Source organism: Zootoca vivipara, chromosome 3 (genome assembly GCF_965207765.1).
Source record: "Zootoca vivipara chromosome 3, rZooViv2.hap1.1, whole genome shotgun sequence".
Lineage (NCBI taxonomy): Eukaryota > Metazoa > Chordata > Lepidosauria > Squamata > Lacertidae > Zootoca > Zootoca vivipara.
Genome location: NC_142586.1, coordinates 66,776,369 through 66,794,544, shown reverse-complemented (window position 1 = coordinate 66,794,544; position 18,176 = coordinate 66,776,369). Strand labels below are relative to the sequence as shown.

General features: G+C 43.8%; 1 protein-coding gene across 5 annotated transcripts; it reads left to right on the top strand.

The window, feature by feature from the left end:
- The first annotated feature begins 737 nt into the window (after positions 1–737).
- On the top strand, positions 738–17,472 carry TAGAP (T cell activation RhoGTPase activating protein). 5 transcript variants are annotated; one of them, XM_035108628.3, is made up of 11 exons: positions 738–805; positions 5,921–5,999; positions 6,688–6,772; positions 6,883–6,936; positions 8,958–9,024; positions 9,756–9,925; positions 10,053–10,214; positions 10,845–10,954; positions 13,437–13,632; positions 14,108–14,213; positions 15,675–17,472. In XM_035108628.3, exons 2-11 carry the CDS (start codon positions 5,980–5,982, stop codon positions 16,958–16,960), a joined length of 2,256 nt encoding a protein of 751 aa, XP_034964519.2. In that variant the 5' UTR covers positions 738–805; positions 5,921–5,979; the 3' UTR covers positions 16,961–17,472. The 5 variants fall into 5 exon arrangements, with proteins under 5 accessions (XP_034964519.2, XP_034964520.2, XP_034964518.2 ...); XM_035108629.3 differs by lacking the exon at positions 738–805 and having other exon boundaries at positions 5,873–5,962; XM_035108627.3 differs by lacking the exon at positions 738–805 and having other exon boundaries at positions 5,873–5,999.
- The last annotated feature ends 704 nt before the right edge of the window (positions 17,473–18,176 follow it).

The window sequence follows — 18,176 nt, the reverse complement described above, 5'->3', positions numbered from 1 at the left end:
CGAGCCGGGCCTGAAATTAACCTTTTTTCAAAACAATACATCAGCCAGCGCACAGCCGTCCTTCAAAACTGCTCTGAATCATGCAATGCAGGTCTCCAAACAAGTAATGTGTACTAATGTTCTATTAGTGAAGAGAACATACAAAATGCATTTTATTAGGAGACATTGTTTTGCAAAAATGTCTATATTAGACAAAACTGCATACAGTGTATTTATTAGGAGAAATCTGCACTAAAACACTGATGAATTTTCATGAGGACTTTTGGGGGGGATGATTTGCAAAGTGGTGTGGAAATGTGGAGAACTGAACTGAAGACAGAAAAAATGAAAAAACACAGAGAAACTGAAATTGACAGGTTTATCCATCCCTATTTCAGATTTTGCAAAAAGTGTGTGTGTGTGTGTGTGAGAGAGAGAGAGAGAGAGAGAGAGAGAGAGAGAGAGAGAGAGAGAGAGAGAGAGAGAGAGAGAGAACAAGCTAAGCATAATGAAAGCAATAGAGATGGTCCTATAAATCTGTTCTTTGCAATCCAAAATATTACGGGAGGGAGAAGTAGAGGAAAAACAAATAGGACAACCAGCCTGTCTATGGGCTTACATAACTGCTCCCTTTTTATTTGGTCAGTGTTGCTATTGTTTCCCAGGAGACGGTTATGCTGCCAACTCTGGCAAAGCTGGAATACATTCTATATATGAACATTCAGAGGCACCAGCGCAGAACCTGGGTTGTTTTACTAGATTATAGGGGGGGGGAGGTTAAAGTGTCAATCTCTGAGTAGCATCCTTTTGTCCGCTCAGCTCTGTGGTAAGTTCTGCTGTTTTCTCATTAGCATGACACTGAAACAAGCACAGATTTGTCAGCCATTTGCTGCCATGCAACTCCCATTTGCAACGGTCATCAGGGGTGCCTCACGTCAGCTGAAAGCTCTATTGAAACAGACAAATGCTTGCCATGGTTGGGATTTTCCCATTTGGGGTTTCACAAAAGAAGGAAAACAGATGCTGCTCCTTGAGGGGAGGGAAAAAAGGGGGGGATGTAGCAGTTTGGTTCCTTATTTTCTGTTTCCCATGAACCTCTTAGCTGCCCTGGCTTCAAAATAAACTTTCTCTGCTGAGTTTAACAACTTATGTTTGCAAGTTTTCCTTATTCATAACACTGACATACAGTGCAAGCCTAGCCACGTCTATGCAGAAGTAAGCCCTGTTGAATTCAATGGGGCTTACTCTCAGGGTAAGTGGGGTTAGGATTGCAGTTTAAAAGTGTGTTGGGAGTTGCAGATTGCAAGCACACTAAACTGATAGCATTGCGCAGGAAACTGAGAGGCAACCAGCCTCATATAACCAACATGTTTAAGTCTGGTTACAGGTAGGTAGCCGTGTTGGTCTGGATCGAAGTAAAATAAAAAAATTCCTTCAGTAGCACCTTAAAGACCAACTAAGTTTTTATTTTGGTATGAGCTTTCGTGTGCATGCACAGCTCATACCAAAATAAAAACTTAGTTGGTCTTTAAGGTGCTACTGAAGGAATGTTTAAGTCTAATTAAGACATGAAGGGGTTAATGCCATAGAGTAAACTGTCCTGCCAGGCTTAGCTTACCTTGGGAGGAAATGGGTAATCAAGCCTATTGTTCTCCTTCAGTCTACCTGAGAAGCTGAGTGTGTGAAGAGGTTTTGAGCTAGATGCCCCAGCTAAAACAGCATGTCTCTCACAAGCCACTTTTGAGTTCCTCTACCAATTTAGCAACTTTCACCACTTGGTAACTAAACCAAGTTTTACTGTGCAACCTTAGGAGAGTTTGTATGTAAAACCACTTTTTAATTTACCAAATGTATGGTCGTTTTCTTATGCTGGGGGAAGAGGGAAATGTTTGGAACTACACTGTGTTTGGTGCTTGCTAAAAACTTTTTAGTGTAGGCAAGCCTACCCAGACATGAAATTCAGCATGTATTTTTAAATGCCATTTTAATTTATTTAGTTTTTAATTGCTGGTTTTATTTTATTATTATTCTGCTAAATTTTCATTAAAATTTGTAAATTTTGTAACTTATAACAGCTCAATTCCGGGATTCAGAATGTATTTCTGCACTCAGAACTGATTAATTCTCAATTAATTCTGAAAGTATGTTTTTCACTGACTCCAGTTGGCAGACTGTGGAGTTCTAGTAACAAAGAAAGTAAACCTTGCAAGCCCAAAGTCTGGTTCAACATTGTGTGTGAACTCGGCCACAGGAACAGGAACAGACTATTTGTTATTGCAGAAGATGTTTATGCATAAATAATTCAGCACAAGATATGGGGTGGCCATGTGTACTATTTTACAGGGACAGTTCTCAATGTAAAGGGCTCCCTAGACCAGATCCAGTTATTAGAGTTATTAAACTATAAGAATGGGAAGCAGTAGGCTTGAAGCTGTCCGTCAACAATTAGCAGCTGTACATCAGACTGAGCAGTAAGACAGGTCTGCTATTATGGGACTCATCTATACAGCTCCAATTAAAACATTTTAAGTGTGTTTTAAATGTAATATACAATGTGACACTAGATGGTGATGGTGATCATCTAGACATAGAAATTATCATGCAAAGGTTCTATGCACATCTTTGTCCTCAGTTGGTCCTCTTTGGGGGTAATTAAATTTCCACTTTTTCAGCAAGGCATAACCACTATAATAAGATGGCCCTGAATTAAAGACCTGTCAATGCATTTTATGCATTCAAGACTTCTGGAAACCAGTTTGCAAGGAGTTTGTGAACATTCTACAGTACTAAGCAATTTCATCCTTTCTAAGTGGATCTGATAGCTTTTGCAGGGGCATAATTTTCTGGTATTTTTGTTTGTGGAAATCTTGATGGCAGTGGAAAAATAAGATTAGTGGCATGCCTTCAGTTCACTCTGTTTCATTCATTATATTTTTGAGCTCCCCCACCTCATAACTCAGCAGTGTGGATTCTCTGGCCCACATGCCAAATTGGGCTAGGACAGGAGTCCTAAGTTAGACCACCAAGAGACTGCTTTCCCTAAGCCACTTCCATTTTATATCCCACCAGGTAATGTAGGTAAAGACACAGTTGCCAAGGAAGAACTGGTCACCTTAAAATGCACTCTCATTGGTTCCTTGGCAAGCAGGGCTCATAAAAAGGTAAAGGGACCCCTGACCATTAGGTCCAGTCGTGACCGACTCTGGGGTTGTGCGCTCATCTTGCGTATTCAGTGCCTATTCAAGTTGGCACCCAATATAAGACCTGCTGGGCTTGATCCCACGTGGAGCCAATCCCTGCTGAAAACAGGACTTGAAGCCAGCAGCTGATTGGTGGTGGCTTCAAGGCCTGCTGGAATTTGACTGCCCTGGAATTTCTGGTTGGGACTTGAGGTCATCCGTGACCGGCTGATCAGTCGTGATACCAAGCGCTGCTTGGATCTTCCTTTGCAATGCAGCTTGAAGTCAAGCTGCACTGCAGAGGTAAAACGAGTCACCTGGTCCATGTTTTAACTGGTCAAGTTTATTTTTTCCCATGTTCGAAGTTACAGATTCTAAATAACTAATAATGTCACACACTAACAGCAATGTGTAACTTATCTGTGAGTTGAGAAGACACAGCTTCAGTGCTGGCAACTAAGCCTGGCGATTGGCTGCCAACTCCCTCCTAACTCCTTCAGTTGTGCGCTGCCCTGTCAGATGGGGAGAGAAAGGTGCTAAAATGTGTGACTAAGAACTGCTCACCTTACCTCACCTCAAGCTTCCTGTTCCATTTTCCCTTGTTGCGTGCCACATCTAGAGCCATCACTTTTTCCACCAGAGGGCCACATTCCATCCCAGGTGAACTCTTAAAGGCCACATGCCAGGGGTAGGCAGGGCCAGAGGCGAAAGTGTGAAGAGCAACAAGTGTAAATTTTACCTTTGTATAGTAGGCTAGTTCCTACACAGACACTCCTCTCTACAGTCCACCCAGACAAGCCAAAGGCACTATCAGAGTTCAAGTACACATGCCAGCCCAGCAGAAACACACAAAAAGTTGTGAAGCAGAGCCAAAGAGAGACATGGCCTGTGGTGAGTTCCAAGGGCCTGATGGAGAGCACTGAAGGGCTCCATTTGACCCCTGGCCTGAGGTTTCTCACCCCTTCTGTAGACACTAGTGACTAGCATCTTCTTTAAGTTTTATCATGATTGTTGTTGTTTAGTCGTTTAGTTGTGTCTGACTCTTCGTGACCCCATGAACCAGAGCACGCCAGGCACTCCTGTCTTCCACTGCCTCCCGCAGTTTGGTCAGACTCATGTTCATAGCTTCGAGAACACTGTCCAACCATCTCGTCCTCTGTCACCCCCTTCTCCTTGTGCCCTCAATCTTTCCCAACATCAGGGTCTTTTCCAGGGAGTCTTCTCTTCTCATGAGGTAGCCAAAGTATTGTAGCCTCAGCTTCAGGATCTGTCCTTCCAGTGAGCACTCGGGGCTGATTTCCTTCAGAATGGATAGGTTTGATCTTCTTGCAGTCCATGGGACTCCCATGATAGTCAATCATTTGCAGGGAACAGGGAAGGTGGAATAATTTAGAGTGGTTTCCATTGCAATGAAAACAGTCTGAAAATGAGTTACGCCAGGCTCTCCATTTATAATGTGATCCTGAGGGGGCTTTGTTTGGCAACCCCACAAAATGCGGTGTCAATCCCTCCTTAGTAAATGTGCTTAAGGACTGCAGCCTTGGTTCCTCTTGGCCTGCCAGGATCTGCTCCCATGAGGCATGAAACCCGTTTTGGCAGCACCTGCTGTTTCACAGAGAGCGTGTGCTCACTCCGCCAGCTGTAATAAACCCCATTGTTCCTTCCAAAGGCAGCTTCCCCACCAGTGACTATTTTTCCTCCTCCACCTGGCGCTGCCTGCCTGCCACCGTTTCTTGTTGTGGGGGTATTGCAGCTGGTCTCCTGGCTTTGTGGAGTTGTGTGGCGTTTTGTGAGGCTGTGTAAGGGCCAAGGCTTAATTTAACTCTCCCTTTTTAATCTACGAAGTCACCTGGGAAGGGTTTAGTCATGTACATCCCTAGGTATCCAAATCTGCGATGCTTACATCCAAAGGAGGGATTGTGGAGGGAAAGCAGCATTCTGGGAAATGCATGTACTTAACCATTTATTCCATTGCTTTTTAAATGGATATTTTATTTTATTTTTTTAATGTCAAATACAATATGTATGGGAGTGTCAGCAAACTCAACAAAAGTATCTGGCGCACAAATGTGTATGACTAATAGATAACTTTCTGCTTTTTGACCCTCCCCCCCCATTTTTCTCCCCACATGCTCTATCCAACTCCATTGTAAAGGCTGAGACCCTGACCTACTTGCCTTGATTTGGAACTTTTTTAAAAGACGTGGTTTTTTAATTTGAGGTCAGATTTGACATCTTAAGAGTCAGGCGCACAGTGAAAGAAAGGTCTCCGAGAAGGATTCTTATGCCTAAAACTGCAGAATGCCCTTTAAAAGGCCTCCAGCCAGCCTACACAACACCACTTCTTTTTCTTCACACATCCCACCTGATTCCTGTCGTAAGGTGGAACGTTTACCTGTGAGCCATTTCATCTGTTCCATTGCCTTTTCGTCTGTGACAATACTGGGGTTTTTTATTCAAGAAGGAAAAAACAAAACACCCAAACACACACCCAGACTGCAGCTGCCCTAAAAGGAAAGAGGAAGCCAAGGGGACTGGCGAGCATCTGCCAGGGAGCACTGACTTCTGCCTTTGAGCCGTGATGCTCCTTCCTGTGCCTCTTACGTTTGTGACTTTCCACCTGCCCCCCTTTCCACCACAACTCATTTTGCATGCAGCACACGTGGTACGGAAGGGCTCTCTGTGTGTGTCTCCGCATCTCTCTCTGGCAAATTAGTCTGAGGAGGAGGAGAGCGTCATGCTGCTTCCCTTTCTGTCTGCAGTTCACTCGAGTTGAAAGAACTCTGTCCGGATACCATTCTCTGGTGAGCCTAGAAGATGAATGCCTGTTAAAAGTTCACTGTAAGTAGCTTGCTGGGATTTTTGTTAAGAGAAATGTATAGGAAAAGGCACCCACTGCCCAACTTAACTGTACTGTACCTCTTAACTGTACAGCTGATGGGGGCTTTTTGATGTTTACCATTGCACATGGAACTTAACACCAACATCAAGCAGGTTAGGGGGTGTTCATACATTGACAGATGTAATCCATCTGGTTACAACTGTCTGCATTCCCTCAGTTTACCGCCATAGATTATCTTTTCACATTGCTACATATTTTACAGCATAGTGCTTGAATGGAGTGGATTGAAGAGTTGATGTTTTCACTGGTGTAATGATGCTTTTATGGCAGGTTGTCGAGAGAATCTTTGTATGTGGGAGCATCTTTTAGTTCACATCTGATGCTTGAGACTAATCAGAGCCTTTTCAGAGGATTGAAGGCAGTTTGAGAGAGAGCTTACCACTTGTGATGTGCACACTCAGTCTACTTTTCGCTTGGGTAAAATAGACTTTGCAGATTTTGTACTGTTTCAAACACTCTCAGAAACCAGAGGTGACAGGGAGAGAAAACTAATGTGTGTGCATGTCACAGGAAGAGAAGCCTCTCTCTCAAATCACTTTCAGCTCACTGTTGTTGTTTGTATTGAGCTTGAGTTTTCAGAAGGGAGAAATAAAATATTGTTAATATTTGCCTCCTCATTCTAAACAGGCAAACGAAAGGACTCAAAGGAGCAAACATTGTTAAAGCTTCCTTAACCAAAATCCTGATGAAGGTGCTAAGCAGCTGCAATACAGTGAGTCTTTATTGCCCCTTCAACTAATCTACTCTCCGGAGACTATAGTATGTTATTATGCATAACTGAATGGGATTTTCACGATATCCTGCCTTTGTTTTGATTTTCAGCCCAAAACCATAAATGCGAGTGATATGGAGACTTTGGTTGCATGCCAGTCAGAGGTAAACACCAGCTTCAAATTCTTTGCTGAGTCTTTACGTTACAGGCTACAATCCTAAGCATGCTTCCTAGGAAGTATGCCCCATTGAACTCAGTGGGACTTACTTCTGAGCAAAGCTGCTCAGGATTCTACTACACAGCTCTGCCTCTCTGAAATCACAGTCAGTCAAGGTTTTGCAATGCTTAATTGAATTCGGAATGGAAGCACTGCTATTGTTGCTATTGCCATTATTGTTGTCTTTTTAAATACCCAGCGTTCCACATGTACCTTCATGTTAGCTTGTGCCTTCATGCTTATTGCATAAAAATCGTGTTTGTCAAAATTCAGTCATGAGCCTTGAGTTACAGTCCGCAGTCTGGAAAATTTGCAAGCAGATCTACGTGGTCTGTTCTAGAGTGAATTGGGGTGACATGCTTAACTAATAGTGGGTGTACAGCCCACTGAAATGAAAAAATAGCTCTTTTCAGACGCTTTGGCCTGCTCGCTCAATTACAGATGTGTGAAGGGAGGAGCAGGGGCCGCATTCACACACTGGGTGGGAGGTCTGAGGCAAGGTGCCCGCTGTACGATTGTGGGCTTACAATACGAATTAGAACTCTGATCACTGCTAAGCCAAGTTCACAGTGCTTGTTTTTATATATACAGCCTGATATGTCTAGGGACCAAGATATTTGATGAAATGCCTTATCTCATATCTACAATACATTGCCTGGGCATGAAGGTCAAGTGGGAATGCCTTCCGGTTCCTGATAGTGCCACGTCTGCCACAAATCTGGCATGTGGTTACTTGACGAAAGGCATTCTCCACACACTCTGGAAACCCCTTTCGCTCTCAGATAAGATCAGTGGCGGCACTTCACACAGTTTTAAAAAAATAATAATAATTCACCCAGGCTTGATTATTTTTTTTGCCTTTGCTTGATTTTTGTTTCCATGGCTTTTTGCACTTTGTCATGACAATTTGTTCTTGTTCTATGGGCTGATGATGCTTTTACAGATGGCTTATTTAATGGCTTGGGTTGGTGCTTTTTTTAATGCAAGTATATTGTAAACAAGTTTGAGTCTGTTGCTTGATTCTGTTGCACATATTTTGAGGGGGGCACACCAGCTGCTAAGTTTTGAAAATAGAATAAATACATTTGTACAGCAGGCTCCCTGCTTCAAACCTGGTCCCTGCAATGTCTGAATGGAAAGGGACAGGACCAGAAAAGACCAGGCAGCAGCCACCAGGGCCCTGTTCTCCCATTCCCTCTCCCCATGTAGTTGTAATTGTAGGAGGAAAAACACCTGAAAAGGACAAAATAAAAAAAATTCCTTCAGTAGCACCTATTTTGTTTCGACTCAGACCAACACGGCTACCTACCTGTAACCTGAAAAGGACATGAGACTTTGCTAAAGTAAAGACGTTTTGAATGGAGCTGTAAAGCTGAAGCCTGTATGACCATAATACCGGAGCCTAAACGCATTTCACTTTAAAGCCCCATCCATTTCAATGAGACACAGTCAGTCCTATGATGTGCAGTTAGAGCCTTACTTGGCTCTATGGCTAGGATCCAAAGGCCTGCTTAGGTTCACAGAAGAAGCTTGCACTACTCCCTCTGGCATTGTTGACTTTTTCTGTGAGCCAATAACCCCCATGCCAAATTGCAAGCTGCTTTTGAAACTCAGTTACAAAAGCTGAGGAGGGGTGATAGGGGAGAAAGGTATCTGAGAAAGCAACTTGTGCCCAACTCATCCATTATTGTTTTCTATAAAAATTGATAAGAAGAGCTACGCCAGGGAACCTGGCATGCTGGGATTACACATGTAACCTCCAGCCCTACTGTTGCCACTACTGACTGTTTGCTTATCCCCTGCTAAGTGCCAGGCAGAAGTTGTGAGACAACTTGAAGGAAGTTTGCTTTCCATTTGGCGGAAAAGACATTGCACAGACATATTATGGCAGTGAGCTGCGTGGATATGCTAGCTAAAAAAAAAACCATTTAAGTGACTTTCTTTCTTACTGATTGTTGTTTATTCCAGGCTGACATCAAGAAATGCCACTTGTTCATGCCATGTGACGCTGACGATGGACTGTGTCATCTGACTGGTGCGTTATAACAAGGAAATGATGCCCTTTGATAAACATGAAAATGAGTAATTCTGCCATGCTCCTTAATTTTACTATACAAGTGCAATCAAGTGCTGAAACATTTACTTTGCTCCACTGTGCAATAGCAGCAGATAGTAGGAGCTGTTTTCTTCCTGCTGGGGCCATTCTGTGCAATGGGACAGCAGCAGCCTGGCACAGGCCCCCCATGATTAAGACTGGGATTACAATCAGCATCAACTTTCTAAATTGCCCCCTAGTGGCAGCCCTGCATAGAACTGAGGTTTCTAATAGTACCGGTAGGCAACGAGTTTTGCCGGAGGGCCATTATAAAGCTAAAGCAAAGGGGCTACAGACACTAAGTCTTCCACCTGAGTTATGCTGCATCTGCACTGTACATTTAAAGCACTGTTAAGGGTACTGAGAGTTGCTAGGAGGCCTCTCTTCCCCTCACAGAGCTCTATGAGCTTGTGTCCTCTTTCTCCTTGTCTCTTCGTTTTAGGCTGCACATCATATACTCACTTAGCTGGGAGTCAGGCCCATTGAATCTAATGGGGCTAACATCTGAACAGGCACACATAGGATTGCACCATTAAATCGCCTATACTTCATGGCTTCTCTTTATTCCATGGGCGTTTTACGTCTCTTTATACAATTTAGCAGTAATATGCCATTCATCCGTGTATCTAATGTTACTCATTTTTCTTGTTCCCTTTTCTTCTTTCCAACAGACAGTAATAAGAAGAGAAAAAAAGTAATATCTTGGCCATTTATGCTGAGACGAACCACCACTGGATCAGAGACTCTGGGGAATCTGGAATCTGACTTGAAGCCTCCTCTGTTTGATCAGCCATTGTCAATTGTCTGTAGTGAAGATGATATGCTGCCCAAGCCAATACAGGTAAGCAAAGCGTATACACATTCCAGGTAAACCGTTGTGTTACAATGACTGTGTTGGTTTCTCTGCGGCTGTTTCTAATGAAATGACAAGCAGCTTTTCTTTTGTTCTTGTTCTTTTGCCTACATAGGATATCCTTACAATGCTCTTCTTGGAAGGGCCTTTAACGGAAGGAATATTCCGGAAAGCTGCCAACGAAAAGGCACGCAAGGAGCTGAAAGAAGAGTTAAACTTTGGAGGGAAAGTTGTTTTCGAAGATAAATCTGTTCATCTGCTAGCAGTAGTTTTGAAGGTATATTCGCTTGGTTTCTTGCTCTAATCATACCTGCCAAGTTGCTGTCAGAGAAATAAGGGACCGGGCCGGAAATAGCAGACCGGACGTAGCGCTGCCGCCATTTTGGAACTGGGCGGAGCATGCTCAGAAGTGACTTTTGATGCTGCTTTGCCCAGTTCCAAAATGGCTGCCGCGCCAGAAGTCGCACTGCAGCCATTTCGGAACTGGGCAGAGCAGCATCAAAAGTCGCTTCTGAGGATGCTCCGCCCAGTTCCAAAATGGCCACCGCGCCAGAATAAACCAGGGAAAAACTTAAAAAATCCATTTTTTCAGCTAACAACAGCTGGAAAAACGGGGATTTCCCGGGGAAAACGGGAGACTTGGCAGCTGTGACTCTAATTCAGGCATAGGCAACCTTGGCTCTCCAGATGTTTTGGAACTGCAACTCCCATGATCCCTCACCACTGGCCCTGTTAGCTAGGGATCATGGGAGTTGTAATTCCAAAAAATCTGGAGAGCCAAGATTGCCTATGCCTGCTCTAACAATTCGTTTCATTACCCCAATCTTGGAAAAGGCACCAATGCTTACTGTTACACTTTAGCAAAACATGTTCCCTCCATGTTAAAATGAGGCTCATTATCTTGCAGGATTTCCTTCGAAACATTCCCCATAAACTGCTGCTCTCTGAGCTTTATGATGAGTGGATGATGGCGCTGGAGAAGATGACTCACCACAAAAGAACTGAAGCAATGAAAGAGTAAGCTGATACTCCTTCAGAAAGTTTATTATTGCTGTGCCTTGCAGTGCAGTACGATCCTGATCCTAAACATATTTCCTTGTCAGAAGGTTGATTCAGGTGGCGATTCCTTCCAAGTGTGTATGCTTACGATTACAGCCTTACAGCTTTTATCCCAGCTCCTATTTATTCTGGTAATGGTTTAAGGAATCGAATCATTTAGGTGGCTTTTATGGTCCCATGGTCCCTCATGATTCTTACTGAAAGTACACCTGAACATGCTTATTTGTGAAACTGATCGATATCAATGGTAATCATGCTTAGGGTTGCAGTCTAAGAGTAATTCTAAGTGCGTTGGCTCAGGAATAAGTCTCTCTGAATTTGGGCTTGTTCTCTAATAAGTATGGGTCAGATTGCATCCTAAGGCTTGCAATCATATAAACTTAGTGGCCACTTACAGTGGAACCTCGGTTTATGAACACCTCAGTTTATGAATTTTCGGTTTACGAACACCGCAGACCCATCTGGAACAGATTAATTCACTTTCCATTACTTTCAATGGGAAAGTTCGCTTCAGTTTATGAACGCTTCAGTTTATGAACAGACTTCCGGAACCAATTACACCCATGCTTCGGGTTAAGTACGCTTCAGGTTGAGTACTCCGCGGACCATCTGGAACAGATTAATCCATTTTCCATTACTTTCAATGGGAAAGTTCGCTTCAGTTTATGAACGCTTCAGTTTATGAACAGACTTCAGGAACCAATTGTGTTCATAAACCGAGGTACCACTGTACTTAAGAATAAACCTATATATGGTGAAACTGCATTTTGTGCAGTCACCCAGAAGGGAAGGTTTGAGAGTTTTCTCTTTCAAACTATGACCTTGCTTTCAATAATTTTTCTTCTCTAGTTCAAAAGGGTGTGAAAGTAGTCCCACTGCCAAGGCAATTGGTATGTCAAGGCAGAAAATGTTGTCTCAGTTGCTTAGGCCAGTGGTTTTTCAACCAGTGTGTCGTGGCACCCTGGGGAGTCTTGAATGATGGCCAGGGGTGCTCCAGGCAACTCTGGCCTCTCTCCCTCTTTCCTTTCCTCCCTCCTCTGATGCCATCTCCTGTCTCTGCCTCCCAAAGGCTTGCACAGCTGTTTGTTGCAGCTTCTGGGGCTGACCAAGGGGTGCTTCCCAGGCCCCTGTGGGGCAGTGTGAGGAAGTGCCTCTCTTTGGGGCAGGGGGGGGGGCAGCTCAGAGACCAGAGGCGGCAGCTGTGGTTGCCCAGAGGACTCCCTGGGAGACGGGAGAGGAAGCTGAGGGAACACTCCACAAGGGAGGGTATTTGAAAAGGGTGAGAGGCTGCCAGCTCTGCAGGCAAAGAGTGACATAATTGGACCCTTGAGCCCCACAGGAGTGCTGCAGAAAAAATGTAGTTGATCAAGGGAGCCGTGGACTCAAAAAGTTTGAAAACCTCTGGCCTAGGCAATGGGGTTGTATTTACTCTTCCCTACAATTCAGAATGAGGACTTGGTTTGCCTCATGAAGTTACCAGCCAAATCTGAATGGCTACATTGCATCATGAAGGTATCATCCTGTCACAGTGATGACATCACCAGATCTGAACGATAATGCGAAACATGTCATCTCTATGTGATCCCTATGATCTCAATGTGATCCCTGATTGGCAAGGATGAAGCAGTGAAGAAGCCCTTCACTGACTGCGGCTTGGTGCAGAGCAGAGGCGAAATAATGAAATGTACAGGATTTTTCATAAACGTTTTTGCACACTTTGAAATAGCAACTATTGCAGCAAAAACAAAGCTCACACAAATTGGGAACATCATAAATTGTAGTCCTAAGTGTATTTACTTTCAAGCAAGCTACACTGAATTCAGTAGGATTTACTGCTGAGTAAGCATGATTGGGATCCGGTCGTAACAAGTACTGAAAGCTTACAATCCATTTACCATTTTACTAAAATCAACAGTGAGTGAGTAATGGTATGCCACAAACAAATACATTCAAATACTGAGAACTTTTAAGCTACATTGAAGTCAGTTGGAGTAAAATGTGTTTAACCCTGGATGAACCGTGACCACATTTTCAGTCACCTTTTCAATCCTGTAGGGAGAATAGCCAGCCCTCTGTGATAGCTAAGAACTGACTTACATAGAATAAATGTCAATTTGTATTTATTATTTATTTGTTTGTTTGAAAATGTACATACCATGCTTCTTATTGTTACAAATATCAAATCAGATGCTTTTTTAACTCCATAGTTTTACATCGGAATTACACTGTTTGGGGCCTGGTCAGGAGTTTGTGGTTAGCCAGTTTCGACCATGCAAAGCTGCTGTCTGGGGACTTTTGAATGGGAATTTTGAGAGACCACTTTAAGTGAACATTTCCACATTTGAGCGGAAGTATCACTCATACTGGTGAATCTTATGGTTTAAAAAAAAGCAGAAGTTTCTGAGGATGACTTTTTCCTCTCATTTGTTCCTTTCTTTAGGGTTGCAAGCAAACTCCCGAGACCCAACCTTCTTTTGCTCAAGCATTTGCTCTGCGTGCTTCACCACATTAGCAAAAGCTCAGAGGTCAACAAAATGGATTCCAGCAACCTTGCCATCTGTGTTGGGCCAAACATGCTGACTCCAGTTCGGGACCAAAGCCTACCACTTGAAGCCCAGAAAAAGCTAACAGATAAGGTTGGCTTACTTTTGCTTCCTGTTCCCGTCATGTTTACTTTTCATCTTTTTGCTATTCATTTTCCAAAGTAAAGGCCATTGCTATGACACACATTGAAACATAGGAAGCTGACTTATGGCAAATCGGACCAGTAGTCCAGCTATTTCCCCATTGTCTACCCTGACTTCATGCAGCGCATAGTTAAACTATGGAACTCACTCCTGCAGAGTAATAATAATTATTTTATTATTATGCCCACCTGACTCCAGGCATCTCCAGCAGGCTTCACTGGTGATGGGCAAAGGCCCTGAGCCAAAACAGGTGGGGAGAGCAAGGCAGGTTGGCCTGCATTTCCTTTCCATCCCATCTGCAGGACTATTCCATAGGTGTCCTGCGAATTTCCCTTCCAGAATTCTTAAATGTGAAGAACTATACAAATAGCTGTTGATTGAGACAAATGCCTGATTAACAAATATCCTTCTTTGATTTGCACAGGTGAAGACACTGGTGGAATTTCTCATTGATAACTGCTTTGATATATTTGGGGAAGAAATCTCTTCACTGTTCAGCATCTCTCCTGAAGATTCCCTGGACAGGCCAGGTACTAATAATATTCTATATTCACATCCGGCCTCTTTAACGATTCGGCTAATCACGATTCAGAGAAATGTTTTCTCTTGAATGTGCCAGGATTTCGTTGAAAGTGCTACACCGAAAGCTTGATATAATTGTTCATTGTTGGTTTCTTCAGACATGTTCTAAACTGCTAAGGAAGTGGTTAGTGATAACCAACAAACCACAATGCTGGATCCTTTCCAACTGTTAAGCAGATGTCTCTCAAAAGGAACATAGGAAGCTGCCTTTTGCTTAGTCAAACCAGTGGTCCATCGAGCTCGGTGACAGTGGTTCTTCAGGGTTTCCGTCAGGGGTCTCTTCCAGACCTACCTGGGGATTGAGTCTGGGGCCCCTTCTGCATGCAAACCAAATGCTCTCCCACTGAGCTCAGGTCCTTCCTCTCCAAGGCTCATATGGGAGTCTAATCCTATTAACCTACCACTAAAGTTGCTCTCCTACAGGAGTAGGCAGAAAGGTCTCATTAAGCCCTGTGAAGCTTCAACTGGAGGTACAGCCTTGAGTGGTGCTTTGCAGGATCAATAGACATATGGGAGAACCCTGGGTAAATGTGGAATGTCAATGTTTTTGGTTCTCATTTCCTTTTTATGCAGTTTGAGAAGGGTCAAAACGAGGGCATCTGCTTCACATGCAGAAGATCCCAGGCTCAGTTCCCAGTATCTCCAGGTGGAACTGGTGGTGTTCCCTGTCTAAAACCCTGGCAAGAGCATTCTGGCTCTATATGGGCCAGCTTACTGTGTCCCTATGGCATCTCAGGATGCCTGTATGCTGGCCTAATAGCAGGCAGTTGTGTTTTACCTCAGAAACGTCGATAGAATTTCTCTAGCATTTAGAATGTGAGAAACCAGGAATAAGCACCTCCCATTTTTGAAGATTAAAAAAATATTACTGCATATGTTTATATAGTATTTTTAATCATCGGAGATATTGGGCAGAGCGTGGAGGGGAGAGAAACCATGTGCATTTGGGTAAAAACATTAAAAATAAAAGTCAGTAGTTCCCTAGGTTGGTAAGATTGCACACTACAATATTTGGTAAATTCAAAAATATTGTTCTAAATACTGTGGAATGTGGGCATTTGTCCATGACGCTTTCAGAAGTAGAAAAAATTCAGGGGTACCCTGCCCTCCAAGTGTTGTTTGTCTCTCACTACCATCAGACCCAACCAACATAGCCAGTAGTCGGGGATGATGAGAGTTGTAGTCCATCAACATCTGGAAGGTACCACGTTGGCTACCCTTAAATTATATGCTTTCATATTGCAGAACCAGATTTTTGTCTTTCTACTGTGTCTGGAAGGTTTTAGCTCCCACCCCTCCATTGCTATTTATATGCAATATATACATTTTTGTTACTGCTAATGGTAATTGGCTAATTTATAAAGCCTGGACCGGCCCCAGTTTGCTCACATTTTCTTCCTCTCCTCCAGATATGTTGTCTGCTAGACGTCAACATGATTCTGCCTACGACAGCACAGATTTTGAGGAAGAATGCAATTCCAGTGAGCTCCAGGCCAACGATCTACCACAAGCCAGGGGGACAGAAAACAGGTGCAACAGTACAGAGCTGTACTCTCGAGAGCCAGTAGCCCAGACTCCATCTGTCTCTTCTCCTGTGACCCGGTTTAAAAAATCCATAAGCAACCTGGACAGAAGGTTCTCTGAGCCAGACATGCTCTCTTCTAAGGGCTGCCAGGGAAGCTGTATGAGAAGCCAGAAGCTAGCCAGAAGTGAGGAGAGTGTCATTCGGCAGGAGGAACTGCGTTTGAAGTGCCAAGGCCTGAGAGAGGAAATGGCAGGAGAATGTCGTCTTGCAGGCCTCTATAGGAACAAGAAGCCATCCAATCTGACAATAAAAGCTAGTCTGCTGTCGGAATTGTCAAACAATTCATTGCCCAGAACATCCTCTGGTAGTTCGCTAGACAGTGCTTCTCCAGTCTCTGACTGTTCGGTCTTCACCAGCTCACCACTGACGTCGCCTTCCATCTCCAAGAAAAACGCCTTAACCCGGCCGCAGTCCTTTTCCACCAAGGCTTCCAGCGGAAGTGACACCACCTCCTTCAGAGAGCTCAAGAGGCATTCCATGTCGTTTTCTGTGGCAAGCCACAAGAAGGTGCTAGCGAAAACCCAAAGCTGTGGCATGGGTGGCTTTCAGAGGGACAGTTTCAAGAAGGACTCCAAGAAAGAGAGACATCTTTCCTGCCGCATAGTCCACGCAACTTGTGCTGATGACCACAGCCCAGCACCTTCGCGGGGTCAACTGAGGTCTCGTTTCATGTCAGCAGATGAAGTGTTTCAGCTTGTGGACCAGAGGAATCCTGGGAATCCTCCGTCTTATGAGGAGGCTACCAGAAACTGCTCAGCTGCTAGGCTTCCCTCATACAGTAGCTTAACGGTTCGAAATATGAGATCCACTGTGCTGCCTCCAGACTTTGAGCCTCACCATCTGAGATTCAATAAAGAGGTTACAAGCAAAGTATACAAGGACTTTTTTAACGACAGGCACTCTGTGACCAGTGATCCTAAGGACAAGGCACCAGCCACTGACTTTGTTATTGGAATACATTCCCGAGCTAATTTGCCCCTAACCCCTCAAGTCTATCGCCTCAGGACCATGTCTGGGTCTTATCAAAAGAACAAACAAGAATACCTGACACAGCCATGCAGCCAGCCAGCCTTTGGCCACATACAGTGCGCTAAGGAATCCTATGTTTAACTAATCTGTCCCCTTTCAACACAATGTCTGCTGTACACGTGGCACGAAAGCAAGTCTTTCAACTGCATCTAATATAAGCTCACCTATGTCTACCTTTCCTTGAAAAGGTAGTCTTCTCAGTGTCCTATGGAATACGCACTGTTCTTCCTGAAATGTGTAGCTCTTGTACATAATGGATATATCTCTTTGTTGTTTATGTCTGTGGGTTTTAAAGCTATACAAGAGGACTGGTGGTTTTATTCATCTTGTTCCTTATACATTGTGTGATGTGTCCTTTCCCCCTTAAATATAGCCAGGAGCCCAGACTGCTGTAGGAAATGCTCTAGACCATCTTAACAATGAGCCAAAGTGAAACTGTTCCTTACAATCTACATGGTTGAGCTGCTTTGTCTAGGTTTGCATTACTCAAGTGTCCTAGTGTCTACCACTTCCCCTTTATATGCTATTTCTAACTGAAATAAACCTCCGTCTTATGAAATGGTCCCCAGCCAAAAATAAAAAATAAAAATGCAGGATCTGCTTTCTGTTTCTTTAGGTTATCACTAAAAATCCAAGCAGAGCAGATACCCTCATCTGCAACATCTTTTCTGCTAGTTCAATGGATCTAAAGATTTGCCCTTCTGAATAAATGTTCATTTAGGTCACTATTCTGTCCCTTTAATGTAGCCTGTCAGATGCTTGAGAATAACGGAAATTTGATCATCAGAGATATGCTACCTTTGAACTTCATTATCGCTCTTAGCTAAGAACCCATTACAACCGGGTGCTGTACGGAAAATTATTTTTTTTAAAAAAAAAACTAAAAGACACCAACCCCAAAGTTTCCAATTTTAAATGCTGTCTCCTCCCAATTTCATTACCCCACCTCAAATTCTAACAAGGACTCTCCTCCCTTCCAGAGGGGAGGGATTGCGTGTGGGGCCCGCCTCCTGCGTCTTCAGGGGGTGTGGTTGACCCCCTGCACCAGCCCCTCCCTGCCGCCACGTCATACCCCTCTGCCAGCCAATAGGGCTCACGGTGGGGCAGAGTCCAGCTCCGTTTAAATGGCATTCCTGCCCTCATCAGATCAAGACCTCGTCAGACCTTTGGCTGTGGACCACATGGCTGCCTCCATTTCAATTTTTTGCGCTTGCTGCTCCTGTTTCCTCTGCGCTTTTCAAGATCCCGCTTTTCAAAACCTAGCAGAGAATAATTCAGTAGTGTTCAACTAGGTTTT